Below are 14,094 nucleotides of genomic sequence, written 5' to 3'. Positions count from 1 at the left end.
TTTCGTCCCAATCGGAGTTCGTTTGATGTCCCGATCGAGGTTTGATCTCCAGCTGCGCGCTGCCCCTGTTCTTCGAATTCTGCTGTCTGCTCTTCCCTGGTTTTGTGCTGCTATGCTGCTGCACTTCTGCCGCTCTTCAAATCTGCAGCTCTGTTATTCTTCTGTTCTCTGCTGCCATATATATATATATATATGCTGAAATATAAACCCTAAAAACTGGGTTCTTGGGCCTATTAAAGCCCGATAAAACCCAATACAATTTGAGTCCAACTTCCTCCAAATTGGAGGGAAGCCCAACAAAATCTTCATTGATTTAGTAGGCCTTCATAAACGTATATATATTATACATATCCCAAGATAATATCTTAGCAAAATTAATTTTTTTTAAAAAAAAATTAACGAAACATACCCGTAGGATATCTCATATATAAAATTGAACTCTAAGATATCCTAAATATATCCGTGGATGAAGGGGGATTGCAACTTCCATAACTGAGTCGACAAATATGGAAAGTCTACGGCACTGCCAAGGCAAGCTTGAAAAATGAAAAAGACAACCTTTTTCTGCTGTGTGGCCCAATGGCCGACTGATTCTGGCACAGAATTAGATAACAGTAATTGTGTCGGGCTGCAATTCACAAGTCGGGCTGAGTTGCCTAAACTGCATGCAAAATGGAATGCAACTCCTCGTTTTCCAACAGTGTTTATTAAAAATGGAAAAACGGATCGGTTCCTGTTCCCGAAATAGTATCGTATCTTGGGATTTGGACCAATCGCTGACTGCGGTGCTTGCCTTCAAGTTGCTTGGATTGGAAGAATGGGAAGGGCCATGGGGATCTTGGAAATCAGAATGGGGACAAAGGGATGGCCATGGCTCGAGTTTGTCAGCCCCTTAGTTTCCGCTTTATCGGAAAAGTGAGTGAACTGAGAAGAACATCAGTCTCGTCTTTGCCCCAAAGAGAGATTCTTCCCTGTGGGGTTGCTTTGAATCTTCCACACTGGCTGAGCTCAAAGACGCGATAGAGAAAAGCTGCGTTTGGCTTTTGATGAGTCAGAGGAGAGAAAAGATGGGAACTTGGTTCAATCCTTCGAGTTCTCGAGAAAAAAATGATGAATGAATGCTTACGAAAGAGAGGTAGGTGATTGAAAGCGAACGAAGTCCGACATCGCTGTTATCCATACAGGTCAAGAAGGAATCTCGATGGAACAGTGTTGACGGTTGACAGCCCCAAGTTGTTGAATTATAAGAAACAAGAAGACAGAGAAAGAAGAAGAAGATCGGGACTTTTTGTTTGAATCCCCATAGACAAATCCAAAAAAACCTATTGAACAATTAAAGAGCTGTGTTTCGTGACAGTCATCAGTACACTTATCGGCAGTTTATCCATCCGAATGGTTTATGACCTCAAACTCGTAAAGACCTGTCTATGTTACTTGCAAGGAGGCTAACAACGACCTTGCACAATTCCTGTTATGTAAATTCATTGGACGCATCGTGTTTTCTGCTGAGCTTCGAATGAATGCCCGTTACCTTTAAAATCAGATCTTATGATAAAATAGTATATAATATTGGGACATTGATCAGGTCCTATAGGCTATCGAAGCAGAGACTTCTCTGGTCCTATGTTTTTCAAGACTTCTTACATTGTTTAGCTCAAAGCCAGGATCAATCATCGCAAAACCACGACAGGAAGCCGTCCACCATTCGAAAATAGATTAACAGAGAACAACAACGTGATTGGAACCGTTTAAATTAGATGAGAACTTCGACAATGAATTCCAACTCAGTCGCCTGTCTAATGGTTGAAAGGCAGAACAAGACGGAACAGACAGTGTCTTCGCAAGAAAAACTTCCACAAAAGGCAACAACAACAATGACAAGAAGACCGAGACAACCTTAAGAATACCGGAGTTCAGAAATCTTAACGTCATAAATCTAGAGAAAGAAGAGAAGTCACACGCGCTCGCAGTTTCCTCTGTTGATCAGGACTCAGGAGGCGGGTGTTACAATCTACGAGAATGTTAGAAACATTGATATTGATCGTTTGAAGATAGTATCCACCAATGAATTGCCCTCGGTCCTCCATCTTTGCAGCTGGGAAGGGAAGGAAGGATCGTTAAGTTTGGTGATTGAGGAAACGAGACGCACACCATTTACTCGAGTTGAGTCCTATCATCCCGAGCCGGGGACCTGCTTAGAGATTCAAATGGAAGGTTCTGGCTGTCTGTGTGTTTTAGAAGGCGGTATAGATAGATAAGCTACTATTAGTGAGAGGCTGATCGAAGGGAAACAACGTTCGCCTTCTTTGGTAAATTGCAAAAAGCAGTCTCATATGGACAATTGGCATTCTTATATGGTTGGAATCCTTTACAAATTGTGCATACCATACCTATTAGGAAAATACATTAGGCTGAAACGTACATTAACTGCCTAATAATATTAGGCAGGTAGATGTACATATAATTCAGCAAAAAAAAAGGTAGATGTATAAATAGCTGCCTAATAATACCAATAATAGTGATATGAACATTAAATTCATGCCACGGCATGTTGATACCAACTGAACCATGCTCCATGCAAGAGACAGCACCCCCGACAGGATCACCCCGGTTATAATATGTGCCACGGCTGTCCCAACATTCCCTTCACCAAGAGCAATTTCCTCGTTATGTTCTTCCTTTTCCTCTTGCAAGTTCACTTTTCTGTGCCACAACATCTGATCATTTTTCGGAATTTGACTAAGGGGGCACACGCACATTTTTCGGTAAGGGTGTGCTCCACAAAAATTTGAAGGTCAGGGGCAAATCACATTTCACCTCATAAGTTAGGGATTAATTGCATTTAACTCTTTATTATATTAATCATTTCGTCTTTTATGATTGTAAATAATTTCGGTTTCGTGAAGTGATATAGCAACATAATATTGTGTCTCTTGTTATATGGCTATTGACAGTCAAACTAAGAGTCACGCATAGAGAAGCCTCATTATTCGTATGTGACGCTTCCCGATACTTTGACCCCCACTTTAATATTCGTTTAGATATATATATATAGGTGACTGTTCCACTGCTGCAAGGAAATGTACTTCCCGGGATTGTCTCCCTAGAATTTCATGATAATTGATGAAGAGCGATCATTTTGGCCGGAAATGAAAGAAGAAACCTGTAACGCCCCCTTTTCCGGTCTTCGAAAAATCCAAAAATTTTAATGAGTTATACTAGACTTAAGGTTTTCATATGTACCCATAAATACATAAATTTTACAAATATGTAATAATACATTATTATTCTAAAAATAATATGTAAATACAATTAACAAAGAAAACCCTGGAGAGCCTTACAAATATGTAATAATACATTATTATTCTAAAAAAAATCTGTAAATACAATTAATAAAGAAAACCCTGAAAATCCATTTTTACTTTCGCTGGGCACTAATAACTTTAGGACCTGCAAAAACATTTGAAAGGAAATTGAGTGGTAAGTTTGGGGAGAACTTAGAGAGTCACCACAACTAAGGTTTAATTGCATCGCCGGTCAAAAAAATTTCATAAATGTTTCAAGTTTGTCCAAAATATTTTTTTTGTAACTTGTTGGTACAAAAAGTTTCAAAACCGTTTCAATGTAGTGCATTCCGTTAATTGTCCACGACGCCGTTACATTTTACTGACGTAACGTGTCCTATGTGTCACTTTTGTTACGTTGAACCGATCACAGTGCGTCACGTTATTTAAGAGGACATAAAATCTAAAAAAATTCAATATAAATACATAAACTAATAAAAAAATACAAAAAATAGTAAAAATGTAGAAAAATAATTTTAATTTTAACTTTAAATTATTTTTAAAATTTAAAAATATTTTTTATTCTATATTTTTAGTATTTTTAGTATTTTTATCATTTTCTGTATTTTTATTGGATTTTTTCAGATTTTATGTTTTCTTAAATGACGCGGCGCACTATAATTGGCTCGATGTAACAAAAGTAACACATAGGACGTACCACGTCAATAAAATGTTAACGGCGTCAAGGACAATTAACAGAATGCACTATATTAAAACGATTTTAAAACTTTTTTACCAATAAGTTACAAAAAAAACATTTTTGACCAACCTGAAATATTCATGAAACTTTTTAGAACATCGATGCAATTAATCCCCATAACTAATATTAATTGGATCATGCATGTAAAATAACTTATCTCACAATCAAATATATATTTAGATTGTGAAATATAAATTCAATATTCATAAATAAATATACAGATGGTTACGCCCACCTTAGCTCATGAGAAGGCTAACATTAATCACTTAATCCAACGTATATATCCAATGGTGGAGTCCAAATCATAGCCAAATATATCGTGTACAAACAAATTCCACAATTGTCGATACCGTATCATATACATGGAATCAATAATCTCCACACATGATCCATGTTTTTAGCAAACAATAAACCATAAACTGGTATAGATTTCAGAAACTATTTTCTTTGCAAAATATTTTCATTTTGAAAACACTAATAAGGGCCACGATCACTTACAATCTAATCAAAAAGACCTCGACCTCATTCGCTAAGAAAATCGATCATCACCCTCCTCTCTCAATGCACTTCTCACTAGGGGCAGAGCCAATGTATAGCTAAAGAGGGCAATTGTCCTCCATGAACTTTGAATTTTTTAAAATTTTATTTCAAAAGTATGTGTTTTTCTATGTAAAATTAGTATTTTGTCATCTTTGAAAAAAAAAATTTGTAAGTAAATAACGTAGACATAAAAATATACGACAAATATTATCATAATAGGAAAAAAAAGGGCATTACAAAACCAAACCAACAGCGACAAAAAATCGAATCGATCTCTTATCTTCCACAGGCAGCACGACATGTTTCTAGAAGTAGATATCTAGAAACATCCGATGGAACATGACGGCGCCAGTGGTAACGGCACCCCCGTGACGTGGAGACAATATCAATGAATTCTTCGGTTTCTATCTTTTCCTCTTTTGAAAATTAAATCAATTTCACTATCAATAAACCAGGAGGAGAAACTCTGATTTATTTTGCCCTTTTTTTTTGGGTAAATTAAGGGGCCCAAAACCCAAAAACATCAACTAAAGAGAAATCGACAAAATATGATAACCTCCGTAAATACGTCCGAACAAAAGCAGATCGAGCACAGATGGGCATAGATTCGTCTGTGAATATCAAGAGACAATCGGCACATCATGTATATTTCCTTTTCGGTAAACGCGATAGATGGTCGCCACCCAATATCAAGCTGCTGAAGCACGTATATTCTCGACATCGACATCGACATCGACATCGCCGGTCTGATCGGAGTAGATTGGGTTTTGTATGTTTTATACTTTTAGAAATATGGTTTCAGCAGGCCAGGCCAGACCAGACGCGCTTGCTTTTTTGTTCTGTGGAGACCGTTGATGACCGTTAATTCCCAATCATGGTGACATCAAGTGGTGCAAGCAGACCGGCCCATACCGAACCGAACTGGCAGGCATTAGCATTCCAGCGGCCCGCCACGAAACCGCCTCTATCTTTGCTAGTTGCTACATTTACGTACTTTCGTCAGCGGCGATTGACGCACTTTTGGCGTACCTTCATGTACGGCTCCTTGCCTGTCAAATCTTACTATCCTAAAAAATATTTTATTATAAAAAACAATTTTGATTATCCGTTAGAAAATACGTTCATGTCCTTTACTAATAGTACTTCAAAGGTTTGGCCTATGACCAAAATCCTAACTATCCATATGCTGCGTTTGGTTTTAAGTAGAATTTTAAAATTATAGTTTAATTTTAAAAAATAATGGTATAAATATGATTCACCATTTAACTTTGTATGAGTTATTTTATTTTGTTGTGAAAAAAAAGTAGTATAAATGGGACTCGCCCTTTGACTTTGTATAAGTTATTTTGTTTTATTATGGGTAGAATTAAGTTAAAGTAGAATTTTAAAATCCTATTATGAAACTAAACAAGCCATTAATATTGTGTAAGATCTAACACCTCTTGAACATAAAATTTTAAACAGTCCTTCATCGTAATAATATGGTGAGAAAAACTAATAAAATTGTTATACTTAAATATTATCATGACAGTAATTAGAGTAACTAACACTGGTTCCTATTTGTTTGAATTTAATTAGTACTCGCATGCACAACAATATAGGATCACCCGAAAAGTTTCTTCTTTCAGGGACATGTTCTACGAATTTATTTTCGTAAATTCTTTAGAACAAGCAAGGAAGACTCGTATATTCAATAGTACCCCCAGTTCATCAAATCGGAGCAAACCATAAACTCGATTGGCCAACGATACGACCCCGGATCATTCTCTAATTCATGCCAAATAGAGTGTCAACCATATATGTATTTTGCTAAGTAATGTATGAAATTTTGAGATAACCAAAAGTATCTAATACAAAAAGTTAACCTTTTAACGAAATTTTTATTCATCAAATCATAACATATATTACGATATCATTTTCTAGGTGGAGATATTACCATATCATTACATTGATTCTTTCAATAGATGCAATAAAAGATTGGAGCGGTTAAACGATTTCTATCAATGCGATTGCCGAAAATACGCATTCACATAAACTTTTTCCATTGAAGTTACGACTCATCACGCGGTTGAACATACGGATCAAACACTTCCTCATTTACTTCATGCACATGCTTTAGAATCTTGCAAAAGAAACAAATAGATTCCATTCCTCTAAAAGACGATATTTTTATTAGCCTCCCAGAAGGGACACATCCGGAAGTCCGTACACGCAAGAGCGTTCGTCTCTCCTCCGCAGCTACGGCGAAGCTTCGCTCCCTCCTCCCGACGTGGGCCGAACAACTTGCCTCTGCCGCCTTTCTTAGGCCAAAAAACAACTGGCGGGTCGGTCGAATTTCCTAATTGAAACCGTGTCCTCTAATCCTATGACTGGTCTCCACGTCCTCCACGCTCATTGAATCCCTCACCATTATTATAATCGTTGTGACTTTATCCCCTCCTTCCACGGCCGACCCAATACATGCATATATAAACCCCAGCAAGGCAACGACATTCGACTCATAGATTTCCTCAAATCAGCTTACCAAAAACTGTCAGTTCCTAAAACTTGTGAACCCAAATCCCAGATTTCTTCTCTGCTCTGTTCTGTTCGTTTGTGTCATACTCTGAACTTAGCTATGGGCTTTCTAAGCAAGAAGTCAGACGAGGCCGCCCGGTCCAGTGCCTTCTCCTCACCCGAGCGGGACAATGAGACGAGCAAAGCTAGCAGCTCGCCTCCGAAGTCAGCCCTCGAGAGGCTTCGCCACAACCTCTCGCCGAAGAAACTCAGCCCGCCTAGCCCAGCGCTTGATGTTGTGGCAGATGGGGAGGATCGTACTCCCGGCAGCGGAGGCCTCCAGCCGGTGTTTGACTACTTCGATGAGAATGGTGACGGGAGGATATCCCCCGTGGAGCTGAGGAGCTGCGTGAATGCGCTTGGAGGGGTGCTCTCGGAGGAGGAGGCAGAGGTGGCGATTAGGGCCTCGGACGAGGACGGGGACGGGCTGCTGAGGTACGAGGAGTTCGAGAGGCTGGTGGAGGGCTGCGGGGAGGAGGAGAGGGACAGGGGGCTGAGGGAGGCCTTTGGAATGTACGAGATGAAGGGGAAGGGATACATTACGGCTGCGAGCCTGAAGAAGATGCTCAGCCGGCTCGGCCAGTCTCGGTCCATCGACGACTGCAAGGCGATGATCATGGCCTTCGACCTCAACGGCGATGGCGTCCTCACCTTCGACGAGTTCCGAGTCATGATGCGCTGAATCACATCGCTGCATTCACCAGAAATTTCATTTTGTTTGATGTAATGTGATTTCATTCATTCATTATCGACACGGACGAATGTATATAGAATTTATTTCCCGATGACTCATATTCGTTTGTTCATTGGTTCATTTTGTATGATAATTGATGCGTGACCACTATTGATTTCACAACTTAAAATAACATCTACTGCTTGGACTAGTCTAGACCTTTGCCGTCGCCTTACTCTACTACTCCGAACCTCTCTTAATAAAAGGATATCGAGTTCGATTTTAGCTCTCTCAACTTCGATCCTTGACTCAGGCTGGGACACTCGAGGCCGTACACTGCATTGTCGATGATAAACCGTCACGAATATTGTCCTGATATTGAGTCCTCTATTGAACGTCTTATAACGCGTTCAGTCTAGAATCCTAGATAATCACAGAGGGATTCATTTGGCATTCAAGAGAATATCCTCCAAACTCTGGCTTAATCAATTGGACTTTTGGTCAGTCGGGGGTCCCAGCACACAGAATTACACATGCTATGCTCATCCATTTTCTTCTTATTCAGCCGTAAATTTTCGTTCACACGTAGGCAGACAGCATTCTTCATTTCGACTTTTAAATTCTTATTTCTTGACAAAAACGTGCTCTTTTTATATATATATATAAATAAACATGCGGAAAACACTAGAATAACCCACACTTAGCGCACGAATCAAGTTTTATTTTTTTCACAAAAGAGTTAGTACGAGAAATGATATAGTGCAGTGACATGCATTTCGCCTAGTGATCAATGGATTCCAAATTCGATATTCAGTGAGACTAACTGTACTCTTTTATTAGATGTTTATGATTTTTATTTTAAAATACTATGAACTTTTGCAAGTGAATATAGGAATTATGTGCCCTCTCCATGATAGCTAGCTTTTGTGGGTGAAATGCCTCGGGATGAGTATAGGTGATTATGTACTCTCACACGGATAATTAGCTTTTTGTGACAAAATGATATCAGAGCCAAGAAAGTCTTTCGGGTCGCGAGTTCAAAACTTAAAAAATTAATATAGGGGTCATTTGGCCAAAAAGAGCCCTGTGCAGAGCATGATGAACCTCGGGATGAATATAGGTGATTATGTGTCCTAATTGAATGTCCACGGCGAATATTGAATATGAAATTTCTTTTTTATCCAGCCAACCATTCATACTCTCTTTGATCCCAAATCAAGTTCTTTTTATTATTTTATTTGTCTATGGGGATATCGCGTGTCCAATCAGAAGGTCGGGTTCAGCTACCGTACGTCACCGTCATGTAAGCATAGCCCCCTGAGATTGTCTCCTCCAACTAGCAGGAGCCGTTCTTTTAACAGAAAATGGCTCAGCACCGCGCTTCCCATTACTGTTTCGCCGTTCTTTCCACATCCTTCTTCAGCTATGGAACAATGATTCCAACTCGGTTCAGTCCATTTCCGTCACTGACTGGTCTCGGGGATGACTCGGCGATGGCGATGAAGTTGATGCGGTTCTGTTGGTTTGGTGCGACGATGGCTATGGCGACGGCCAGGTGCGATCTTAGGTCGGTCAGGCTCCGGTGGTGCTGGTTGGCTGCAGCTGTGGCGACTGCGGGCGCACTGATATCGGCCGGTGTTTCTGCTGGGCACGCGGCGGAGGAAGGTCTAGTGACCCGAATCGCATTCGGATCATGCGCCAATCAGAGCGCCCCTCAGGTTCTTCCTCTCTCTCTCCCTCCTCCTCCCTCCCCACCCATATGTCCGACGTCGGCTTACTCATTGAGCTGGAAAATTACTATTCATCACTTATGATTGCTCTGCTTTCCTTCTTCAAGCTCGGGAGAATAATATTCGAGATTGAGTCCGTCTGTGACAACTATTGTTCATGTTTTCTTTTTCCCTGGTCCCTTTGACTTATTCTGTCGGGGCCATGCTTCTGTCGTATGGCATCCTGTCTGTCTCGATATCTTGCCGATGCAATTTGCCACGACTTGGAGAAGTTACGTTTAGCAGGAAAGAATCTCTCATTAAGGCCAACGCACGTCTCGGCACATCTGCTTCTGGGACAACCATGCAAAATCTGTTTGTTCTAATACACCGAGTGTAGCGATCGATTTCAGGAACTTATCTTCTTCCAAGATCATGCAACTAGAGCATTTGCTAGTCGATAAGCTCTATCAAGATTCTTTTGGTAGTAGTGCAGAAGTATTAACATCTGTCTAGTGCAATTCAACCTGTTCCGAGTATTGTGAAATACGAGAAAAAATGTGCAAATAGTGATTATATTGTTATTCATTATCAATAGAAATAATTGTGGAGGGAGTTAATAAAAGTAGAAAAAAGTTTCTTGCAAATTTCTTCCTCGTAGGTAGAGAGTACACCCAAGTGACGTTGAACTTTCGATGATTTCATTTCAGCCACCTTTCTCTTTCATATTTCTTTTTTCCTGTGTTTCCCCTTCTAGATAGAATCCGTAGATGTCTGCTAGATTGGTTACTTAGTAAATCATGCGAGCCTTTGTAGGATTGCCTTTTTGTTCCAGCAAAGAATGGTGGATTCAATCAAGACTAATACAAAGTCTTTTTGGCTGCAGCCCATATGGGATTCAATCATTAACTTTGATCCCCAAGTTTTCGTTTGGATGGGTGACAATATATATGGAGACAAAAAGCACCCTTTGAGATTACTTGGTAAGGAGAGGACATTCGGGCCTTGGAAGAATGTTCCGAGATTTTATCCATCCTCTGAGGAGGAAATGGAGCTTTCTTACAAAAAAGCCAAGAGTAATCCCGGTTATTCACGACTGCGGCAGAAGGCTAAGGTAACTTTTCCCCTCCATTTGGATGGAGGGAAACCGAGGGAAAGGAAAGTGAGGGGAGGGAAAAGTTGTATGGGAGTATTTGAAAATTCTATACAATTTTCCCTCCCCTCCTCCCCTCTCCTTCCTTTCCCTTCTATCCAAACAAGCTCTTCAAGAATAATCGAAGCTCTTAGTTCTTTGGCAACTTATGACAGGGAGCTGAGTTATGTTCTTTAGGTGGAATTTTAAGATTTCAAGTTATTCGAAGATTTCTTCATCTCAAATTTTACTTTGTGATTAGGTGATTGGCACATGGGATGACCATGATTATGGACTAAATAATGCAGGAAAGGAATTTAGTGCTAAAGTGACTAACCAGAGGCTCCACCTTGATTTCCTAGATGAACCTCAGGATAGTCCACGGTAAGAAACTGTACAGTTGTCCCTTGACTTATCATCATTTCACCATTTGCAATGTATATTTGAATCCTTGCAGCACTGGTTAGCATATTTAATTTCTTGGTTGCTTGATATTTCCTCAAAATGCATATATTCTCGATTCTTGGCTATGCTTTCCACTGTTTATGGTATTCTGAGCTTTTGTATCAAATTTATGGGAAACCTTTGATTCTGCAGGCGCAAGCAAGAAGGTGTTTATGGTTCATATACGTTTGGTCCTGTGGGTAAACAAGTCAAGGTAGTATCTTTGGATAGGCTGCTGCCTGTTTCGCTTATCCTGATGTTTAATAGTTTTTCTCTAGAAGGTATTGAATTGTGGAAAGTTATGGCTAGCATGGTTAGCAGCGCAATTAATGATACATGGGTATTAGCGGATAATTTGTGGTTCTCATTCTGCTGTACCATGATACTTAAACCGTTTCTGCCAGCTTGATTTAGGCCAATTACTTTTTCTCAAAACAAATAATCCATGCACTCGTTAACTGTACGCTTCATGTTCAGGTTATTATACTGGACACCAGATACCACCGAGATCCTATTCATAGTGATGGAACTATGTTAGGAACTACACAGTGGTCGTGGCTAGAGAAAGAGATGAGGGGGCCAGCAACAGAGATAACTGTGATTGTATCTTCTATCCAGGTAGTACATAAATCCATTGCCATAGAACTATTGTGTGGTATCCTGATGGGTGCACATAGAAAGTGCGTTTTGGTTTTAAGACTTTATGGGTTACTTTGATTAGTTTGAACTCTTAAGCATCTTGCTTCTTCGTAGCGTCCAGTATCTTGCGTTTTTCCTTAGATGGGGTCCTTCATTTTGTTTTTTGATGAAATCATTGATCTGAAATTATTTTATTAACTCCTCACTGGTGTTGAAGTCTGCATGCATCCATTGTCCATCTTAAATCTAATGAATTGGTCTTATTGAGTGCATTTCAATTATGGTATTCTGGCTGTCCCTTATTACCTGTTTAATTCAATTTCATAATTCAGGTCATATCAAATCTTACAGCAACAATGGCTCCTTTATTTGATATGGAGGGCTGGGGACGATTTCCAAAGGAGAGGGATCGACTCTTTAAATTAATAAGAGAGAGCAAGGTGACGTACTTCAAATAGGCTGATCTTGGACTTTCAACTAAATAGGTGAAATCTCATAAGAAGAGAGCAGCTTTAGGATTGAACTATAGTTCCTCTAATCTTTTGCAGAGAGTTGGTGTGTTTTTTATCAGTGGAGATGTTCATTATGGTGAAATCTCTCGGTATGATTGTGGTGCTGATTACCCGCTTTACGACATTACTTCAAGTGGGCTTACTCAAGCTGTGGAGAAGGCTGTTCCACCTGCATTTCGTCCTGTAATAAGAGGAGTTGCACATTTAACACCAAGCACCATGAGAGTCATGGGCAGTAACTGTAGATACAGTTCATGTACATATGGTATTATCCCATCATCTTTAGCAGTCACAATTTTATTTTAGTGGTTCCACGATGCTGCTTTTGATTTGTCAAATCTCTATCATACAAATCTTGTCCTAGGAAAACCGAACTATGGAGCAATTGAGATAAATTGGAATGGGACTCCAGTGAAACTGAAAATCGAAGTCAGGGATGTGGAAGGACATCCTGTGACAGGTGTAAATATATTGCTGTCAGAACTGCAAGTAGGGAATGCAAAACCTGCAGCTGTTCCAGCTGGAGAATATCAGAGACATTGTACTTTAGAAGTTGATCTCCCATGGCTTGTCAGACACCGCTTGGTTATATTATCTTATTGCTTCTTAACCGGTACGGCATTTCTAGTGCTTGCATGTTCTTTCTTATTGCTTCTCTCTTTATTTTCCAGTACATATTTCTTGTTAAATATATGGAAGTTAATAGATTAGGGTCTTAAACTTAAATAGTCTTTACTTTCTATTCTTTGTGTAATTAACTCAGTAAAGTATATAAATAGAGGTGTGTGGCTGATCCGGTGCACGATTCTCTCTCCCAATATCTATGTTCTCATTTCTGATCCATGCCTTATACTTGGTGGAATAGTTTCTATCATGTCAATGCATTCAAGGTAAACAACCACGAAATTAAGAACTCTGACACAAGACTAGGGTAATTCCCAAAATGAGTGCAATGGCTTCTTTTAAGAGTTAAAGTTGTGTCATTATATGTAAATAAATTTTTCTTTCTTTAATTCATTCACGTTTAGTTCCTTCCGGAAAGATCTGTCTTGATAGTGGAGAAGTCGAATGAATTGTTGACATTATGCTTTGTAGAGCCACTTATAAACAACTCCATCTCTGTGCCAGTGTGTGTGGAAGTGCATGATATTACCTTAATCATCTGATTCCTGTTCCTCACTCCCATTCCATGTTTAGATTACTGCTAAACGAAATTAAAATGTTAGTTTTAGCTTGTGCTTTCACTTTGTTCCTTTCCTTATTTAATTTCTCATTGTGAGTTTATCACTCGATGCTGCAGTATCTTTTCTTGCTGTGCTGATACTTGTTCACCTAGTTGTGAGATTTTGCTGGAAACATCTCGCCAAATGCAAGCGTGACTGACTGACTGGAGTTACTGTACAATCTCAACGACCATGACCTTCTTCTGCTTCAGCGCCGCTTTATGAATCTTCGACTCTTGTATGTGTAATTCTTGAAATTGCCTCCGTTAGCAATATCATGATGAAGCCTCAGTTCCATCTGATGATAGTTCATGCAACAGGGCACAAAGGGAAGCTGCTTTTGCGGTCAGAAGCTGTAGGCTTTCGATGTTCAACAACAAAAAGTTGCAGCATCAATAGGTGTAGGAGAGTTTAAAGCCTTGTATTTGATATATCACTCGGTCGCATATGTCACATATGCCTTGTATTTGAGTCTCTTGTCGGATGTTGAAAATATTCAAAAACGGTTAACAGTGGACTTTCGCCATGAGAATGCGTTTCTGATCATTGATTAATTACGACAGTGCTTCGATTTTGTGACAATAAAAGTGTCTGCTGACTGCTCCAAAGAGTCGAGCTCTCG

General features: G+C 39.6%; 2 protein-coding genes across 4 annotated transcripts; both read left to right on the top strand.

The window, feature by feature from the left end:
- Positions 1-7,019: 7,019 nt before the first annotated feature.
- LOC116192290 (probable calcium-binding protein CML31) lies at positions 7,020-8,024 on the top strand. Its single transcript, XM_031520799.1, has one exon. The coding sequence runs from the start codon at positions 7,202-7,204 to the stop codon at positions 7,820-7,822; it is 621 nt and encodes a 206-aa protein (XP_031376659.1). The 5' UTR covers positions 7,020-7,201; the 3' UTR covers positions 7,823-8,024.
- A 1,138-nt stretch (positions 8,025-9,162) lies between these two features.
- On the top strand, positions 9,163-14,054 carry LOC116213635. Of its 3 annotated transcripts, none has more exons than XR_004158121.1 (10): positions 9,163-9,531; positions 10,409-10,636; positions 10,917-11,038; positions 11,252-11,312; positions 11,576-11,716; positions 12,070-12,177; positions 12,286-12,514; positions 12,614-12,862; positions 13,550-13,710; positions 13,793-14,054. XR_004158121.1 is itself a non-coding variant. In XM_031548662.1 (9 exons), exons 1-9 carry the CDS (start codon positions 9,178-9,180, stop codon positions 13,630-13,632), a joined length of 1,575 nt encoding a protein of 524 aa, XP_031404522.1. In that variant the 5' UTR covers positions 9,163-9,177; the 3' UTR covers positions 13,633-13,998. The 3 variants fall into 3 exon arrangements, 1 of the variants encoding a protein (XP_031404522.1); XR_004158122.1 differs by having other exon boundaries at positions 13,586-13,710; positions 13,793-13,998; XM_031548662.1 differs by having other exon boundaries at positions 13,550-13,998.
- Positions 14,055-14,094: the final 40 nt, after the last annotated feature.

Source organism: Punica granatum, chromosome 1 (assembly GCF_007655135.1).
Source record: "Punica granatum isolate Tunisia-2019 chromosome 1, ASM765513v2, whole genome shotgun sequence".
Taxonomy (NCBI): domain Eukaryota; kingdom Viridiplantae; phylum Streptophyta; class Magnoliopsida; order Myrtales; family Lythraceae; genus Punica; species Punica granatum.
Note: the sequence above shows the minus strand (reverse complement) of the source record. Positions and strands in the feature narration are given on the sequence as shown.

What these genes read in the sequence shown, in the direction of transcription:
- LOC116192290 (XM_031520799.1), top strand. Translation starts at nt 7,202, where the DNA reads ATGGGCTTTCTAAGCAAGAAGTCAGACGAGGCCGCCCGGTCCAGTGCC.
- LOC116213635 (XM_031548662.1), top strand. Translation starts at nt 9,178, where the DNA reads ATGGCTCAGCACCGCGCTTCCCATTACTGTTTCGCCGTTCTTTCCACA. An exon ending in CTGTGGGTAAACAAGTCAAG is followed by an intron (nt 11,313 to 11,575) that starts GTAGTATCTTTG and finishes CTTCATGTTCAG; the next exon opens with GTTATTATACTGGACACCAG. An exon ending in TGATTGTATCTTCTATCCAG is followed by an intron (nt 11,717 to 12,069) that starts GTAGTACATAAA and finishes TTCATAATTCAG; the next exon opens with GTCATATCAAATCTTACAGC.